We start from the raw sequence: 17,698 nt of genomic DNA, 5'->3' as shown, positions 1-17,698 counted from the left end.
CAAACTCTCGAATCCTTTAACATTACCCGCTCACAGCTATTCTCTTGCTGGAAACTGCTCAATCTCCGAAGACTCGGCGTGTTTTCCCTGCTAGCAGAGTATCCGCGAGATCGATCCGACTTTGACATAACGACACCGTTGTTTTCTTGCCTCTGATGATACGTGCCGTTGCCGGATCCGTCCAAGCTGCTCGCGATCGAAGTGGTCCCGGTGAACGTGGAGAGCATCTCAACGTCCGCATCCTCTTCTTTGGCGACGGGACAACAGTACATGGAGAAACGATGAGCGGTGGGACGATTGAGTCTGAGCGCCGAGAATACGTGAAGCGGCTCGAAATGGTGGATTCCATCCTCGTCGAGTACCGTATAGGCCACTTGACCGGTCAGTACCGATCTGGAGGCTTCTCGGGGAACCACCGCCTGCAGTCCCTGTTTCAAGATCATGAAAATGCTCGAGGATCTGTGACTTGTTCTCAAAAGGAACTCCTCCATCGCCAGACTGTTGTCGGAACGAAGCAAAGCCGTTGGTACGTCTGCCGATGATTGCAAAGGTGCATCTTCGGGGACGATCATCAGAGCGGCGCTTTCTCTGACGAGAGTTCGGAGTCGCGGATCGGTTCTCGCCAATTCTGGGTCGCTGCAGAGTTGTCCCAGAACGTTGACGAAAGGTGGCCTTTCCTCGGCTAGTTTCCTCATTACGGTCAACCTTCTCAGAACGTCCAACGTCACTCTGTCGCTGGCTAACGCGCGCGTCGACTTTTCGTCGCTGACCACTGCCAGAAGGCTCGTAGCAGTATCGGACATACCCAAAGCTCTGGCCAATCCTACAGCCTGAAGGAGCATTTCTCGGACGTTTTCTCCGTCGGCGTCGTCGACGAGCAGTTCCTGGACACGAATTTCGCTCGATTCTCTGACGGCATGGACGATCGCTCTGTGGACCGTATCGACCGCTTCCTTTTCCGTTTCGATCGTTGATACCTCTTCGGAGACTTTTCGGAGTACTCGAGAGACCAATTCCGAGTCATTCTTCGAGACTGTTCTGAACGCTGCCCCAACCAGATCCGTTCCGTTTTCTTCCTCGAGAACCATCGACAATCTGTCCAAAACCACGTCGTCTTTCAAACAGTGGCCGTCGACCGTGGACTTGAGAATCTCCAGTTTGTTGTTTCTGGTTTCTAGCAATTCTAACAAAGCCGAGCTACATAGACTGCTTCGGTTCTGCGGAATCAAAAGTATCTGTAACATTTCTTCGACCGACTCCTCTATACTGGTGTTCTTTTGCCGCAAAAGAACGTTGAAAGCTTCGCTGATGGAGGAGTAAACGAAATTCTGCTCGACGTCCTCGGTGTCGACGGATTGGTTCGCAATGGCTGCGACAGCGCTGGACATCGCGGTCTTGACCGCGTTTCTTAGCCAATCGTCCTTCCTACTCTCCTTCTTCTGTTGGCCTCCGGTTCGTTGGTCGTTTGCGAGCCAACATCCGACGCCGTTGGTCAATTTCGAAGTAGCAGTCGCCCGACATTCCTCCAGTTCCTGTTTAACGGCAATATTTTTCGCCAACTGGGCAACGGTTGACACAATTTGTGCCATTTTCACCGCGGTATCGCCGTGTAATCCGAGTTTCTCTGCCATTACCAGAGCGTGTTCCAGAGCGACTGCCTTTGGATCGACGTCAACGTCGACGGCCGGTAGGTCCGTGGTTACTTTTCGTCCCACCGACAAGCCTGCTTCTGATAACTGTCGAAGCATTCTAGCGTCGATGCTGGTCTCTCCGTGATGCTCGACGTGAGGATTGTAGTGCAGATGCTGCGGCCTCAACAGCCGCAGCTCTTCCGGCGTGACTTCGAAACCTTGAACGGAAAACTCCACTTCACCTTCCGGGGTGTCGGTTAAATCGGGGGCAACGAATCGCGGCCCCTCTTCGGTCTGGACTATCTGACCAGGTACAAAAGTCACTCCTAGCTCTCCGGATTCTACGACGCGACCCGGCACGAATCTAGGACCGTCTGGAGTGTCTACCACTTGACCGGGTACGAATCGCGAGCCTTCGTCGTCCGTGGAGATCACCTGACCAGGAATAAACGTGGGACCAACTTTTGTCTCGACGATTTGACCTGGTACGAAACGGGGACCGTCCGCAGTTTCCACGGTCTGACCAGGAACAAATTTCGTACCGGTTCGAGTCTCGACCATTTGACCAGGGACAAATTTCGGACCGCTACTGGTGTCGATCACCTGCCCGGGCACGAATTGTTCCCCCTTCTCCGTCATAACGATTTGCCCGGGTAAGAAGCCATCCTCCGTCATCACGCCTGGCACGAATCGTGGACCATCCTTTCCACCGCCACGTACCAGCTGCCCTGGAACGATTCTCTTCCCTTCCGGTAGCTTTTTCGTGTCCTCGGGATAAAATTCAACGCCCCTCTCCGTTTGGACCATGTGACCGAATATCTCGCTCTTTTGAGTAGAAACGTTTGCCGTGTTCGGGTCAACGGGTATACCGATCGGACCTGCATCGTGAAACACGACTTGATCGAACTTGCTGGCAGCGGCGAACTCGAAGCCCTCGAAGCCCTCGTTGTTGCTCGATCTGCTTCGACCTGGAACAAATTTTTCACCTTCCGGTGTCTTCAAGATCTGACCTTCGACGAACTTTTGCCCCTTCGGAGTGTCCAGTGTCAGACCTGGAACGAACGCCGTTCCTTGTTCCGTATCTTTCGGGATCCCAGGGACGAAGCGGCTCTCTCCGGAATTCGTGGTAACGTACTGGCCGGGAATGAATTGCGGACCTTGAGGAGTTTGGATCGTTTTACCCGGTACGAATTTCGACTCTCCGCTCGAACACTCTATACATTGGCCCGGGACAAATTGCCAAGATTCGCCAATCTGTACGCTCTGTCCTGGAACGAATATCTGTTCTCCGCGATGGTCGGTGACCGTTTGACCTGGCAGGAACCGCGGTCCATCCGCGGTGACGATCGTCTGGCCGGGAACGAACGATCCATCCTGCGTTACTCGACCAGCCACGAACTTGGGACCCTCGTCGGTTAGCACGGTCTGACCTTGCACGAATCTGGCTCCCTCGCTGGTGTGGAAGGTCTGGCCTTGAACAAACTTGCTACCTTGCTCGGTTGGTAATGTTTGTCCTGCCACGAAAACAGCCGTTTCTCTCGCGTCCTGTTCTTTGACGTTGAAAATTTGGCCGGGAACGAGGACAGGACCATCGGCAGTGTTGACCGTCAAGCCCGGAACGAAAGCAGGACCCTGAGGTGTTTGCAACGTCTGGCCAGGCACGAAAATAGGTCCGTTTGGCGTCTCCACTTTCTGCCCAGCGATAAATCTCTGGGCAGACTTTATGTCCAACTTGAGACCTTTAATTTTGTGGACGGTCGTTTCCTTACCCTTGCGGAGAGTTTGCACCAGTTCTGCAATTTCGTCCACGCGAGGTAACTGATCTAGCGCGTCCTTGCCGACCTTGGAGAGTTTCGCGTTCACATTCGACGCGGACGGTTCCCTCGAATCGCTGCCGCTGCCTGGAACGGTCTGTGTCTGTGTCTGTGTCTGTGTTTGTATCGCCGATTGGAGGGCCGCGTCCGCCTCTATGTTTAGCGGCGCGAATGGCTTCACGATCGATATCGCTTCGAATCCGGCGGTGCTGTCCGAAATAGGGCTCGTGCACGCGGACGAAGCATCCTGTTCCACGAGTCTAGGCTCTGCTACGACAGGCGTCGGTAATTTGTCTATCACGGGAACCAATGGCGGCTTGATTGGATTCTGGAACGATTCCGAGTTCCAGTCCAAAGTTTGCGGTATCCATTTTGCCGCGTCTTTCGGCGAGCTCGCAATCGAGATCAAATCGCAAGCTCTGTTCCTAGCTTGTTCCAGGTCTACGTGTCTCCAGTTCTCTACTTTTTCTTCCGTCGTTTCTTCCTTGACGCTTCTGAGCCTCAGCTGTTTCGTCCTTTTGAGCTCCTCTTCGTCGGCAGCTCTTTCCTTCTCCTCGAAGATCTTCTTGGCGTACGTTAGTCCAGCTTGTCTCTTTCTCTTCCTTTTTCTAGCTTCCGCCTCTTGCTTCTCTCTCTCCTTCAACACATCTTCTCTAGGTCCTAGCCCATCGTAGAGGTGATCAAAGTCCTTCAGATTCTTGAAATCCACCGACACGTTTTTCCCCTGCTTTAGTCTGAACAGGACTGTATCGCAGTCCCTGGAGAGCATCACGTCTTTGACGTCTCCGTCTCTGACAGCGGCTTCCAGTCTGGATGGAAATACTAGACTGCATCTTCGCTCTTCCACGGTGTACACGAATTTCGACTGTTCCTCTTCGGCCGGTGGGTGTTTCGCGTCGAGCAGCTCTCTCAAAGCTCTCTGTTGGTCTCCCTCGCCTTCTAGGATCGGGAACACGTACCGATAGTCCTTGAGGATCACGTGTTTTTTTTTCTCGCCCACAACGAAACCAGCGGTGTAGTGGTGCGGTCCGAGTCCCGAGGCGTTGGTGATTTTGCATTTCGATTTGTCGTGCGTGTGCACACCGAGTAGAACTGGAATGTAGTGATGAGTAGGCAGACCGTAGGACTTGCCGGTGATACGACAGAAGCGTTTCGCGTCGGCTGGACTAATGGGAGGTAACAACGGAAAATAGTTGGGCTTCGGAAGACCCCTGCTACGCCCCGTTATCCTGCAAAAGGACATGGTTCTCTTTGTTGAGCTCACAGGATCATCGATAGCGCTTCCGTCTGATACTTTATTTACGCTATGCTTTATTTCCGAACGAGGCGCTAGACTCGGTTCTTTCCCGTTTGATAAACGCCTGGTCAGGGTTTGCTGGTGTCAGCATTGGCTAGAAACTTGGCATCCTGGTAACGAACACCGTCGACTCTTGTTTTCGATCGTTTGCTCGTGACTTCCTGACGACCACCGTGGCGTCGGTTAATCCATCCGCTGTCCACCCGTGAGTCGGCTGATGTTTTCTCCGTCTTGTTCATAATTTATCTCATTACGGATCTCGTGGTCCAATTAATCGCCAAGTTATCCCATTTGCAAACGTCTACGGTAACATTCTCCGATTTCTTTCCGGATCGTCAACGTCATTCTACGTAATTTACGTAAACCGTTCAACTTTGGAGTGTACGATATACGAGTGTCGCGCAAATCTATCGAAACCTGTACGCCACGAGACGTATTCATCGCGTGCTCGTTAAAAAGTTTTTGTCGAACCCGTTGCCGGGCCGCGTCGCGTCGGCTCGAGAGCCACGGTTTATTTTTACGTGCGGGATGCCTCCGAGGATTCCGTGAGAGTTCTTGTTCGTTCCGTGGCTGGTAGTCGGCCAATTCGACGATTTCCTCGTCGTAGAAAAGAGAGCCTATTCTTTCGCGGTACTGCCCATCCCTACGAAGCACCCGAAACGACCCTTTGATTTATTTTCACCTGGATTCTTGACCGCCTCGGCTCCTCGATTGGCGCAACAGACATCGAGCAACGACTGACGTTAACTTGACATATTTCGCGATTGTCAAGCCACGTCTCTTTACTTTTTTCTATCAACGATCTTAACACACGTCGAGGGCCAAACTTTTCCGTCGAAATTTATCGTGACGATTGGTTTCCACCTCGCCACTTTCACCTATCTTCACCAACCACCATCTATTTTCACGTTAGCCGCACCGTACCTGTACCGTGTACGTACGTCGGACAAACGTATTCGACTTTTATAGGGGATACGTTGGCGTACGCGCACAGCTTCGATCACCTGTTGGACGATCCGGTCGAGTAGTTTCGCCTCTTGCAAACGGCTGCCCGTCTCGTCCAGATCTCGTCGATCGACGATCACGGATCCAGCGAAATTAACCGCACGAGTCCGAAATATCAAAATTGCCAAGAGACAGGGCGCAACGTGCGCGATCGCGTAAATCCGAGCATTCCACGTTCTCCTGGAAACCTGGAAACCTGGAAACCTGGAAACCTGGAGCCGTCTACTTGTCTGTGTCTCCACTCGCGGTTTGTCGTTTGTCGTCTCGCGAGAACTTTGCGGATCACTGGGAGGAGAGGCAAGCAAAGAAGCGCGCGTAAACGTGTCACGCCACGGCCGCGCGCACGAATCCCGTATTGGTTTCTGCCGAAAAGCGTATTACGGTACGCGGCGAACGCCAGACTACTCGATGTACCAAGTGGCTAAGAGCCGTTTGGGCTCTCTCGACGAGTCTCTCGACTCCCCACGACCAGAAATAGCTACCCTTCTTACACTTCTCCAATACATCTTTAGAACAGAGTTGTTACGGAGTTACACTGCTCGCGCTCGCGCCCGCTAAGGGCGTACACGCTAGGGCGGACGCTTTACCTTTCGTTCGTCCAATTTATTTCACGCGAAATAAACGTTTGTCGTCGTCGTCGTCGTCGTCGACGACTATAGAATGTTTGCTCCAACAATTTCACCAACGATCAAGAAAAAGGGCAACGTTGACGCCTGGCTATTTAAAGCGTTCCGATTGTTGCAACGAACGCCTACCGCAGGCCCAATTTCTTTCTTTAGTAGCGATTGCGTCAGTATTTCATATAAATCGCGCAGCTTTTCAGGCTGAACGAATAACAAACTATTCGTGACCTAGTTACGGTACGATATGAAATTCTTTGACCGATCTGATCGTCTGATATTATCGGAAACAACATCTCGTCTCAGAAAAAGTCCCGGGTAGCGAGACTGTAACAAAAGCCGATAGAGTAACAGTGACTAGCATTAAATATTCGAATTTGAATTGGTACATTTGTAGATTTGTAGTATCGTAGAGAGTTCCGACCGACGCGTAAAGAAGAAAAACAGCTCTCAGGGGCTCCAAGATGAAACTCGATCGATTCGGCGCCGATGGTAAGTTGGTAGATTCGTCGTTGCTTCTCGATAATGCAGTTACTCGGCGATAAATCATCGATCGCTTTTTTTTTTTCCAACGATTACTTATGCCACCGACCAGCGAGTTTATTTATTTCGACGCGTGCAACCGAGCAACGCAAGTGATATACTGGGCGATAAATCTGGCGCAAGCATGTGTCGCTATTCGCAATTTGCAAAAGATAAATAAGACTGCTGGTACCATTTTTCAGTCACGTTTTGGGACGATTATTGGTTGCATTGTTATAATAGTTTCGAAATGCTGTTAACTCTCGATACGCGCCGAGAACGTGCCAACAGGTGTAACGCGCGTCGAGTCGCGAAATGTTTACCGAATGCGATTGATGTGCATGAATTTGAAAACGATACAAAATATGGCAGCGGTACGTCGAAATAAATTTTATGATGGAACTCGGTATACTGTACGACAGTATGTAACGTCGACGTCGACGTCGGCGTCGTTCAAGCGCCACCGCTCGATGTGCTTTCGGTCAATTGAAATTTCGTTCGTCGCGGTTGTTAATTTTCAGATGACTTGCCGGCCGTCGCGACGTAGGCGTTGGCGTTGGCGTTGGCGTTGGCACCCGCAACCGTGCAGCCGTGAACGATAATGTTTACGGCGAAAAATGAACGGAACGTGCCACGCTTAGGCACCAAGCCCCACCGGCGACTTTGAAACAAGGCTAACATATTTGCCATTCGAGTACGTTTATTCCAACGTTTCGATCATCTGCGACGATCCACCTTGGAAGTAGCATCGATCTGTGTATGTTGAATCCACCTTTAAAAGTAGTTTCCACGTGTTAGACGATAGAATTTCGCGCAGTTTCACCGGCATCCAAAATCGGGAATGATTTGTTCGTCGATCCTTCAAAGTGATTTACGATAATAGCTCGACTTATGACCAAACAATTACGGTTAAGCGGTCCAAGGCTGATACCGATTTATCTCGAATTGTTTCCGTCTCTGTGTTTTTGGCTAGATCCACGCCGATAATTCGCAAACTCGACAACAAATAAATTTTAGCTCGCGACGCGGAGTAAAAATTCGCCCGTCTCACTCGTTTCACGCCTCGTACAATTCGTCCACCTAAAGAGTTAAGTAGCAGAGCGTAGTAGTTTCTTTTCGAACGGATGCAACGAATGAAAAATGGCAACGGACAATGCAGCATTGTTCTCATAGTCGACAGCGCGTCGTGTACGACGTTTAATTTGCCAAACGTTTATTTGACAGGCTGTCGTTATTTATCGAAACTAAGTGGACGTTAAGTTTCCGGTTGAAGTACGAGCGCCACATTTTCTATCGGCGCTTCGACTCGTTGCTTTGATTCACGATGTTGACGGGCTGCCAAAGATTGCGATTTTCCGTTGGCCGAAACGCAGACTGAGCGCATACTATCGATTTTTGCGTCGACTAAACCGTTTAGTCGAGTCTAACACCATCGACAATTTGTCTAATCATCTATAACGAAACGGTCGCTTTTGTTGTTTCGTCGAGAGTCGAGAGTCGAGATTCGAGATTCGAGAAACAGTCGGCTCGTCCAACTAGCAGTAGTAGCTAGACCATACGTTGGCCGAATCCAGTATTTTCTTTTTCACCTTCCATTTGTTTCTTATGTACTCTCTCGACGATATCCACGATATTACGTTAACAGGCCACCACCGCTGCGGAGCAATTATTCCGACAACGATATAAATCATACGACGTTGTTTGCGCGCAAGGCGGTGACGATGTATTAATTAAGTCGTCTCGTACGTTTGGAATGGCGACTCGATAGAGTTATCCAACGTTGAGTGAATTATTAGTTGAGTCACCTTCGAAATGAACCGACGACGTTGCAATAATAGATGGAACGCTATTTCCACGGTTTCATTTACACAATCCAGTCGCGTATACTGTACCATTCATGTGTATTTTGTACGAATCACCAGCTTGACCGGTGATTTACGATTAAATGAACGCCAATTCTAAATATAACTCTCCCCCGACCGCGGACGATCAAGTTATTTGGAAATATGTCAATTGACTCGATTTGTATGCTTCAACTGCCGGTCTACTTAAGCGACTTAGCATACCGTAGCGATGAGTTTGAATGCAAAACTACCAATGATCATTTTGACACTTGCAGATTTATGCAAAGGTGAAATTTTAACGACGCTCGATATTCTTGCCTCGACTCGAAACTGGCTCGACGACCAGTTGATCGTGCAATTTCAAAAAGCGATATCCTTAAGTTTTCGACAGACTAGAGATGCGGGTTGCATAATTGAAGGGGTCATCGAGACGGCTCGATCTCGATGTTTGATTAATGATTCGATTAGCGTGACTATAGTCGTGTAAAATCATATCGGTCCAGTTACTTTTCAGTTTTCACACGCAACACTCAATTAGTCTCACCGTTACCATTGTTTTCTCAGCTTGCTTTGTTTCTTGTAAAGCGTCGAAATTCTTAATAAATAGTTGACACTTTCGATAATCGTATCGGGTCAGACGTTTTAATCGGATTTTCTTCCGCTCGTGGTCGGCGTGTATCAAAGAATTCCAAATATTGTGCAATTAATTAAGACCTAATTAAGGATAGAAACGAGACGTTTCGGTATCGTGTGGCATGCGGAGCGTCGGCATCGCGTCGCGTCGCGTCGCCCGCAACGGACACCGATAGACTGTTCTTCCAGGAAGCGTGAAACACCGACAGAATGCGTTTCATGTAAATCATGTCAAATTGGACGAGCAGGAAAAAAAATTCGCTTCGAACGAATATAAGGAGCGTGCGTGTGCACGAGAGAGAAAGGTAGCGAAAGGTAGCGAAAGGAAGCGATCGCACGACGAGGAAGAGGAGGAGGAGGAGGAGGAGGAGGAGGAACGATCGCCGAGAAGAATGAGAGACGTGTTCGTGCATTGCGGGAGTAGTTGGAATGGCAGTGAGTTCTTGGTTGTCTTCAAGCTTTGGCATCGAACCAGATATTCTATCTACCTTCGTGGTGTGCCTTGGTTTTAGTTTAATTTAGATGGTGGTATCGTGACGTAACGTATTTAGCGTTTAGGCATATACGTCTCGTTAGTTGCCGTTTAGTCGATTATTCGAGAACGTTTCATGTTTGCACTCTTTATTATCTGGGCCACCTTTGAGAACGCGTGGTAACGAACGGTGCGACGCTTCGGTACCCCGAAGTATGCTTTCGATATCGGCGTCGGCGAATTTAGAAATTTGTGTTTTGATCGTTCGAGCAACCTACTGCTTTCTACGGTACAAAGGTTTGAAACTAAAAGCGAAACTCACCCTGCTCGATGACGCGGTCGTGACTCCCTCTCTTCTGGTAATTCGAGTTATCTCCGATGAGATTTCTGTACAGAAATGCGAAAACACCGTTAGTTAAGCTTGAAACAGGGTTACAAACTTTCATAAATCGAGAATATTTTGTAATGAAAAGTAGCGAAACGATCCAATCTATGAATAGGGTAAATAGGAAGTAATCTATGCGCAATATCGATATGTAAAAACTTGCCTTGTTTCGTTTTACATGTAATCGAAATGTTGGAAGCCATCGTAGCGAATTCCACATTACACCGTCATTCTAAAATGCAGAAATAAAAAAAGAAATGTAAATCGCTATCGATTTCAAATCGAAAATAACGTGTAATTTCCCGCTCTGCTTGATTCGTAATGGTGCTGCCATCTTAAGAAGAGGCGTCGCAAAGGCGCGATACGAATTTCGGTAAAGACGTTAACCCTTCGGTCGGTTGGTAAATTATCGACCTGGAAACTGCTGACAACCGTCCTCCGGTTAAATTGTTCTTGTTTTTTTTTTTATTTCGCGTAAATACTTGGATATTTTCAACATTTCTTAAAATATTCAGGTAATACGAGTCGTAATTTCTATATCGAACCATTTCGTGGATCGAAACAGAGTCACTCGCTGCAACGGTTCGATCGATTTCAGGGGGTGACGGATCGAATGATCTACGTAGATGGTAAAAACGGCGTCGGTGGATCAACCTTTAGTTTAAGAGAAATCTATTTCCGACACGCGGCACCCGTACTCGTTTGTCCGATTGGCTGGCCCGTTAGCACACCGCGCGGGGTTGGCCGCATTTTCTTGTATTTCGCTACTAATCGGGTCACTTCCGCCATTGATTTCGACGCTGAAATCCACCTAAAGCCAGGAACAAAAAATGCTGCGCAACGCACCACGCAATTACAGTGACGAGTAACGCGATCGAGGAAACGTTCGCGTGCCACCTCGATAAACATTCTGTTCTTCGATGCCATCAAATAATAATAATATATATATAGTAGGTACGCGCGAAAGTAACGCGTCTATTCGTCCCGACGCCGATGTCAACGTCGACGGCGCTCGTTCGGTCATTTTTCCGCGAGGCTAAAAACTTGGCCTTCGCTCGAACGGGACCTCCACGGTTTGATTCACCGGATGCACTCGACTCTCGGGGAAACTGTGCCAGTAAAATAGCACAGCTATTTTATGAGACACCTTGAACACGTAACACAGAATTTCATTACGGCCGCGAGTTTCGCCCGATGTATTTATCGCACCAACAGAAATCGTCTCACCGTAAAGGGTAGTTTCGGTTTCAACACGAACAAGGATAAATCGTTGGTAACTTGATAATTTATCGATCACAGAAGCATCGACACCGAACGACTAATAAATAATCCTTGCAAGATTTCTTCCTGCCCGGCCGCGTTTACGAACGACGAGTTGACAGTATTTCGTATCCGTCACCTCGCGACAACTCGACAGACATTGTATTATGTATATTATTCGCGACAAAGACACATGGTGCGGAAGAAAGTTGCGCGAGTAGCTCGCAATCGTATCATAAAGCGCAAAATGTTTTCAACGTTAGCCAAGGCTGTGTTCGACAACATTTCGACATACCGGCCCGTCCACGCAATCGTTTTTATTTTTCAATCGCACATCACTGGTGTCCCGCGAGCATCTACCCGCGATCAAGACGACAGCTCGTCTACGTTCGGTTACGTCCCGAAATAATCAGCCGAAATTCACGGCAAGGCATCGTCCAAGGTCAACCGCGATCGAGACGAAAATCTGCTATACGTGGCGACCCAGAGGAGAACGAAACCTTTCTCGAGGTGTTTGGGCCCGTTCGCGCTCGGAGGACAAGGAGTGATCGAGTGATGGTTCGAGGTTCGAACGCTTGAACGCGTTCGGCACTTGCACAACACTCACGAAAATAGCACAACGAAGAGCTGACACGGTGACGGCCGAGTTGGAAGAGGAAAAGAACGAGCAGGAAACTAGCCTAGAAAAATGTCACCGGGGTGACAAAGACTCACCTCCAGGAAACTTTGACTTTGGCTACGGAGTGTTTGTTTATTTGTTTTCTATATTTCCCGGACGAGAATCGCAGGCGACCGCGGCTCCCTGCGGCAACGATCACTCTGAGCGCGATCGATGGATCGTCCACTGGATATCGTTCACCACTTTGCGCTCGGAATCCCCGAATAAATCCCCCGAGGCGGTGAGGAAGCCAGCCGGCGGCTATCTCGAGACTGCTACCAATGCCAGCGGCAACACGTCCCGGCGCGGCGCGGCGCTCTCCGCGCGCTTCTCTTCTTCGTCCTCTTCATCGATGTCGTAGTACTTAGTTTTCTTTGCTTTCTTCGTTTCTTTCGCTGTCGATGAGTTTGCCGCGGCCAGACACGGTGCCCGTTGCTTACCGTCTCGTCTCGTCTCGTCTCATCTCGTGCTGGCCGTGGAAACAACGCACCTGGCACCTGTTAAGTTTTTCGAATCAAAGTTTCGCTAATCAATCGTTTCTTTCGACACGGGTTTCGATACGTACGTTTACGAATCACTCGTGCGACCTAGCGAATCGTTACACGTCAATTTTCATGGAATTTTCACACGGTTGCGCGCATCTAGTCAACACGTTTTTACGCGTTATTAAACAATTTTCGATATTTTTTATAATCGAACAGTTGTACAAGCGTATATAAGAATAAGATGGATCTACTCGAAGAGCGCAGAAACCGCGACCTTTGGTATTTTCACCTTCGTCGCGGCACTGAGCGTCGCGTCAAGGTTAATTACCAGTAGACTGTTGGACAATTGTAAATTATCGACGTTCGAATCGAATCTCCTTCCGCGATGAATATCGAAACTCCCTACCGCAAAATAGAATTAATTTCTGATCGGTTTGCGTTCCGATTTGCATTCGTCGAAGAGGCTGTACGCGCGCCAAGGTTTAATTAAATAATTAGAAATGCTCGATTGCGCAATTGAGAGAAGCATCGATCGTTTAAAAATACGGTCGATTTCACAATTATAAGTTGCGATTCGGTCCCGTGGAATTACGCAGACTCTTCCTAGGAAAAGATTTCACCTTATACCGTAAAAATTACGAGTTATCTTGGTCGTCGATTGTATGCACTTGTAATATCGTTCCCCAGACGAACGTAGATCGGTTGTAGTTTGGCTGGGTTCTAATAATAATCGATGCCTACGTGTCTCCAGGGTTCACCGCCGATACGTGCGTTGTGTTTGCGATCCGTTGTACCGGCCATAATTTCGCCGGCAGCTAACCATTCGGAACTCGTCCTTTTTGCTGTCCCGCAGCCTGGCTTCTGTCCGGCGCGGCGCCGATAGTACTTGGACTGATCGTTGGGAGTCTATTTGTGTTCCGACTTGGTTTTAATACGCGCACCGTGAAACGCAACTGCCCCGCAACGTACTTTCACGACCGACCAAATACGAGTATGTCCTGTTATCGGAATCGATCGATCGGCTCCGTGTGCTCGAACGATCGTAAAATCGGCCCCTGGGCCTATTTTTAAATATATCCACGACAGCGGGAAATGCGACTGTCAGTTAGTTTGTAGTTGTCTCTGTCAAAAGATCTCTGTCCAACTTCGTTTCTACGAACGCTTTCGAGGTGATTGCTCGTTTAAACGGTGCCATTAAACGGACATGTCAATTTAACCCTTCCAAGCCCTAATTTCTATTAGAATCGAAACGAAACTGGCTACACGTGGACTCTGGTTTATGGTTTATCGACGAGATGACAAAAGTTGGTCGTTCGAGAAACGAGCATCGAATCCCGCGCCAGCGTTTTTCGTGAACCTTTATTTCGAGATATGTCAACTTGTGGGAAAACGTATGCCGAAATAATCGTTTTTCTTGTACGTAATTGACGAAATAGTCGCAAACAGCCGACGACGATAGCGTTCAAAATCGAGAATAACATCGAGATGAACCTGCACGATGATTAGCGAAGTAAAAAATTGAAAGATCCAGCGTGTACCGATTCAATGGCACCAGCATCGGTTTTTCGATCGATTTACCTTTTGGAGGAATGCTGCTAAGTTTGTTCAGGTATGATCGTTCCTTTTAGCTAGTTAGCTTGTCAGGTACACAATCCCTCTGTTAGAATTACTCGAAATTCCAACTTGACTATTCTCGCTATTATTGTCTTATCGTTATTCGCAATTGCGTACGAAAGCGAGACTGAAGCTTTCGATAAACAAACAGATTGGCCATGATCGTTCCGCTACTAATCAGCGCAGTTTCCATCCAAGTCAACGACAACCAATTAACTCTCGATCCATTGAAGAAGAGCGAAGCTGTGCAACGAGTACAGAAAAATGCAATTTTTTCAAAGGAAAACGCGAAATCCACCAATGATCGTAACGAACACTTGGCTGTACGAAAACGACAACTGGACAAGGTTTATGGACCTGGACGGTCCGGTGAACGTAATTTAATGGAAAGTAGGATTCCTCGATTGGCCGATGGATATTTGGCACGAAAAATGGCCAAAGAGGCTCTGAAATCGCCAAGGATGCAGGAAACCATGCACAAGCTGACGCATGGTCGAAAGCCACCTCATAGGCAAGCAAAGCTTTACGCTTCCGTGAAGGTGCCAACAGTGCCGCGACGAAAGTCGTCGCTCGACGCGAAGAAACATGGTAGCGAGACGAGACCCAAGGGGCGCAAAAAGAAGAAAAGGAAAAGGAAAAGGTGCGTTTTTCAAAAAATCCAGTAAGATAACAAATGTTCGACACCTGTGCGTGACGCGATTAAAAACATTTATTGTGAAAATAATACAAAGGAAATGTTTTCGCCAGGCATCATCGGCAACGGTACAGAAATCAACACGCTGGATGGCAAAGAAGGGGATCTTCCAAGGTAGGTAAGCTTCGTTCTCCGCTTACCAATAATCCTAATTTTTGATCACGTGTACGATTGTACCGCACGTCGAATAAAACTTGGTTTGAAAACTATTCCCTCGCTTAGAGAACGTTGACCACCAGAAGCGACACTAAAAATGAAAATTTCATTGCGAAACGTACCCAAGCCGTTAACGACGTTAAATCACGGAACAAAGGACCGGTCGCGAAATCAAACGTAAAAATTACCGCCGTTGAAATAGACGGGAACGATTACATCGATCTTTCGACCACGTCCAACACCGAGTCTTCGATATCGTCGATGAAAACGCGCCAACACGGGAAACCCATGACGTTACGCGATAGCGAAAATATGATCGAACGTCTGATGAGAACAACCACCAAGGACCCGTTAAAAAAAAATAATTCCGTCGACCAGGGGATCGAATACTCGGATTATTACAGCGAAGACGACGTTCTCCAAGATATCGCGGCGAACAAAATTCCGATCAGAGTCGCTGTCGACCAAAGGAATCCTAACGATCGGTTCACACGCCAGACTGTAAATTCTACGTCCTTTTATACCGACAACCAGATCGATAGCAACCTTCGGCCGTACTATCAGGATTACGATGCTCCTAGCAAAGATTTCATTTACAACGACAATTTCTACAATTATCCTACCGGCGAACATTCATCAGGATCAGGATTCGATCGAAATTCGAGACTCCTTGGAACGGCTGACGAGCTAACATTTCCGGATGATCGAAGAGAACATTTTTATATGCCACATCCGTATCCAGTCGTTGCTGAAGACGCTTCGGAACAACCGAACAATGCCGAGGTTCGACAGTTTGTTAATACGAATCAATTGAATTACGCGAATCGATACGAGAATCAAGTTGAACATTTAAATCCGAAGGAAAGCGTCGAACCAGAAACGGCGAACGTCAATTTTCCGCAAAATGGAAATGTCAACGCGGAGGTACCAGAATTTTCGAATAAGTTTAGCGTTTCCAAGATGCAGAATTTCTCTAACGATCGACTCGGCGGAGGAACCAATCTGCAACGTCTGGTTAATTACGACCAAAGTATAACCAATAGTCCTTTAGCAGGAAACACGAGATTTTCGAGTAGCAAAGAAGATATCGAGGCTCGTCCACGATCTAATTTCGACGATCTCGGGGATCAAAGTTCCCTAGAAAACAATAATTTACCTTCCGTGAATCTTCCTAACGCGATGGACCAACCTTTAGGAAAGATTCTAGAGTCGCTGGGAATTAACGTGAACACGGATACCAGCAACTCTGTTCCTTTCGCGAGTAGAGAGAACGCAATAGAGAGAACGAATAATCGTCACTATTTTCCTTCCGATAGCCTCGATCGACCAGTACAGCATATGTTGAGTCCAAGTTACCTTAAACAGGAAACCAGAAACGAAAATACTAATTTGGGAGAAGGCTATTCCAGAAGACAGTTGACCGATAATGGAATACCGAACGATAACCTGGCACCGTTTAACGAACAAGAAAAGATGAAAAGTCACAATGTGAACATTTCCATCGCGATGCACGACACCAAACAAGTTGCCAGCGAGTTACTCGATACGATCATGGAGGAGCTGGAAGAGCTCAAGTTGGACCGTGCAAAGAACAACAAAAAGGAAGGTAACGTAAAACGTACATTTCTAACATATGTATGTAGATAATATCGTCTAATAAATGAACTCTGAAGCTTACGGTGAGACGCTACCGACTCATTGTCAGGGTCACGGCTACCAGCTGATGTGTGAAACTAGCGATATTTTTAGGCTTACCTTGCCGTTTGTCAGGGTCCTGGTCAACGACACAGGCCGGAATGAAGCTGGACATGAAGGTCGTGAATCATACTATAATCGCGACGGTCTCGGAGCCACCCTCTCCGCGGTTTCACGAGAGTCTGCTCAATGGAACCTGGAACGTGACCGGTCACGCTCCGTTCAAACGTGGTTCACCCTTCACTCTGATCGCTACCGATAACCATACAACCTCGATAGCGGTGTTTGTCGGTACGTAACCTGTATTTAACCTGTTTTTCCAAACATTTCGACGCTGAACGAATAACGATCGATATACGAATATACCTATATCGATAAGCTAATGTTTCAGGTGCGTGCAGAGTGTGTCAAGGCATCGACACTATAGCAGGTGTGTGGTCCGTCGCTCGACCGCCAAAAGATTGTAGAGATTTTCAGGTTGCCACGAGCGTGTTCAACGATATATTTCGAAAAACGAGATGGTCCAGCTTGAAGGAGAAGGAACATTCGAACGGAACGGAAACCACTACACCAAAGATCGATAAAAAAAGAAGTTAGTGTAAACGCTTGGCGTCGATATACATACATGTATGTATGTATGTATCCGTATGTGACGCGGAAAAATGGCGCTGAGATGATAGCAGAAAATGACTGACTGGACATGGACAATCGAGAGGCAGAATTACGATAAGAATATGCAGACATCGATGTTTGCGTAGCCTACGATTCCTTCCTACGGTAAATACAAAATAACGAATCGGAGCGTATACAGCAAAAATATCGTAGAATATTTTCTATTACTTGTGTAAGTAGTTTTTTTAATAAACTCGATCTTTTACAATCGTTGGAATTTTAATTAATGCAATTACCTCTT

General features: G+C 47.8%; 2 protein-coding genes across 13 annotated transcripts in view; one reads left to right on the top strand and one right to left on the bottom strand.

Annotated features, from left to right (window-relative positions):
• LOC128880212 (obscurin) overlaps positions 1–12,341 on the bottom strand; it is a 38,793-nt gene extending 26,452 nt beyond the window's left edge. For 4 of the 10 annotated variants that reach the window (XM_054130028.1, XM_054130030.1, XM_054130029.1 and 1 more), the window contains exon 1: positions 27–5,927. In XM_054130028.1, the coding sequence (XP_053986003.1) occupies positions 27–4,688 (4,662 nt within the window). In that variant the 5' untranslated portion in view covers positions 4,689–5,927. Of the gene's footprint in view, positions 1–26; positions 5,928–10,160; positions 10,226–10,386; positions 10,456–11,450; positions 11,706–11,778; positions 12,018–12,197 lie in introns of those variants that run through there. The other 6 variants (XM_054130034.1, XM_054130038.1, XM_054130032.1 and 3 more) reach the window with 4 other exon arrangements.
• A 266-nt stretch (positions 12,342–12,607) lies between these two features.
• On the top strand, positions 12,608–17,395 carry LOC128880213 (uncharacterized). 3 transcript variants are annotated; one of them, XM_054130040.1, is made up of 7 exons: positions 12,608–12,640; positions 13,480–14,235; positions 14,392–14,880; positions 14,988–15,048; positions 15,157–16,696; positions 16,840–17,076; positions 17,177–17,395. In XM_054130040.1, exons 2-7 carry the CDS (start codon positions 14,216–14,218, stop codon positions 17,380–17,382), a joined length of 2,553 nt encoding a protein of 850 aa, XP_053986015.1. In that variant the 5' UTR covers positions 12,608–12,640; positions 13,480–14,215; the 3' UTR covers positions 17,383–17,395. The 3 variants fall into 3 exon arrangements, with proteins under 3 accessions (XP_053986015.1, XP_053986014.1, XP_053986016.1); XM_054130039.1 differs by having other exon boundaries at positions 12,630–13,617; positions 14,063–14,235; XM_054130041.1 differs by having other exon boundaries at positions 12,630–14,235; positions 16,861–17,076.
• The last annotated feature ends 303 nt before the right edge of the window (positions 17,396–17,698 follow it).

This window comes from Hylaeus volcanicus, chromosome 7 (assembly GCF_026283585.1).
Source record: "Hylaeus volcanicus isolate JK05 chromosome 7, UHH_iyHylVolc1.0_haploid, whole genome shotgun sequence".
In the NCBI taxonomy this organism is placed as follows: Eukaryota; Metazoa; Arthropoda; class Insecta; order Hymenoptera; family Colletidae; genus Hylaeus; species Hylaeus volcanicus.
This window is presented reverse-complemented; position numbering and strand designations above follow the sequence as displayed.

Excerpts from the sequence above, each read along its gene's own strand:
- LOC128880213 (XM_054130040.1), top strand. The coding sequence starts at position 14,216 with ATGCTGCTAAGTTTGTTCAG. Across the intron at positions 16,697-16,839 it reads AAAGAACAACAAAAAGGAAG|GCTTACCTTGCCGTTTGTCA; the intron begins GTAACGTAAAAC and ends CGATATTTTTAG. Across the intron at positions 17,077-17,176 it reads CTCGATAGCGGTGTTTGTCG|GTGCGTGCAGAGTGTGTCAA; the intron begins GTACGTAACCTG and ends CTAATGTTTCAG.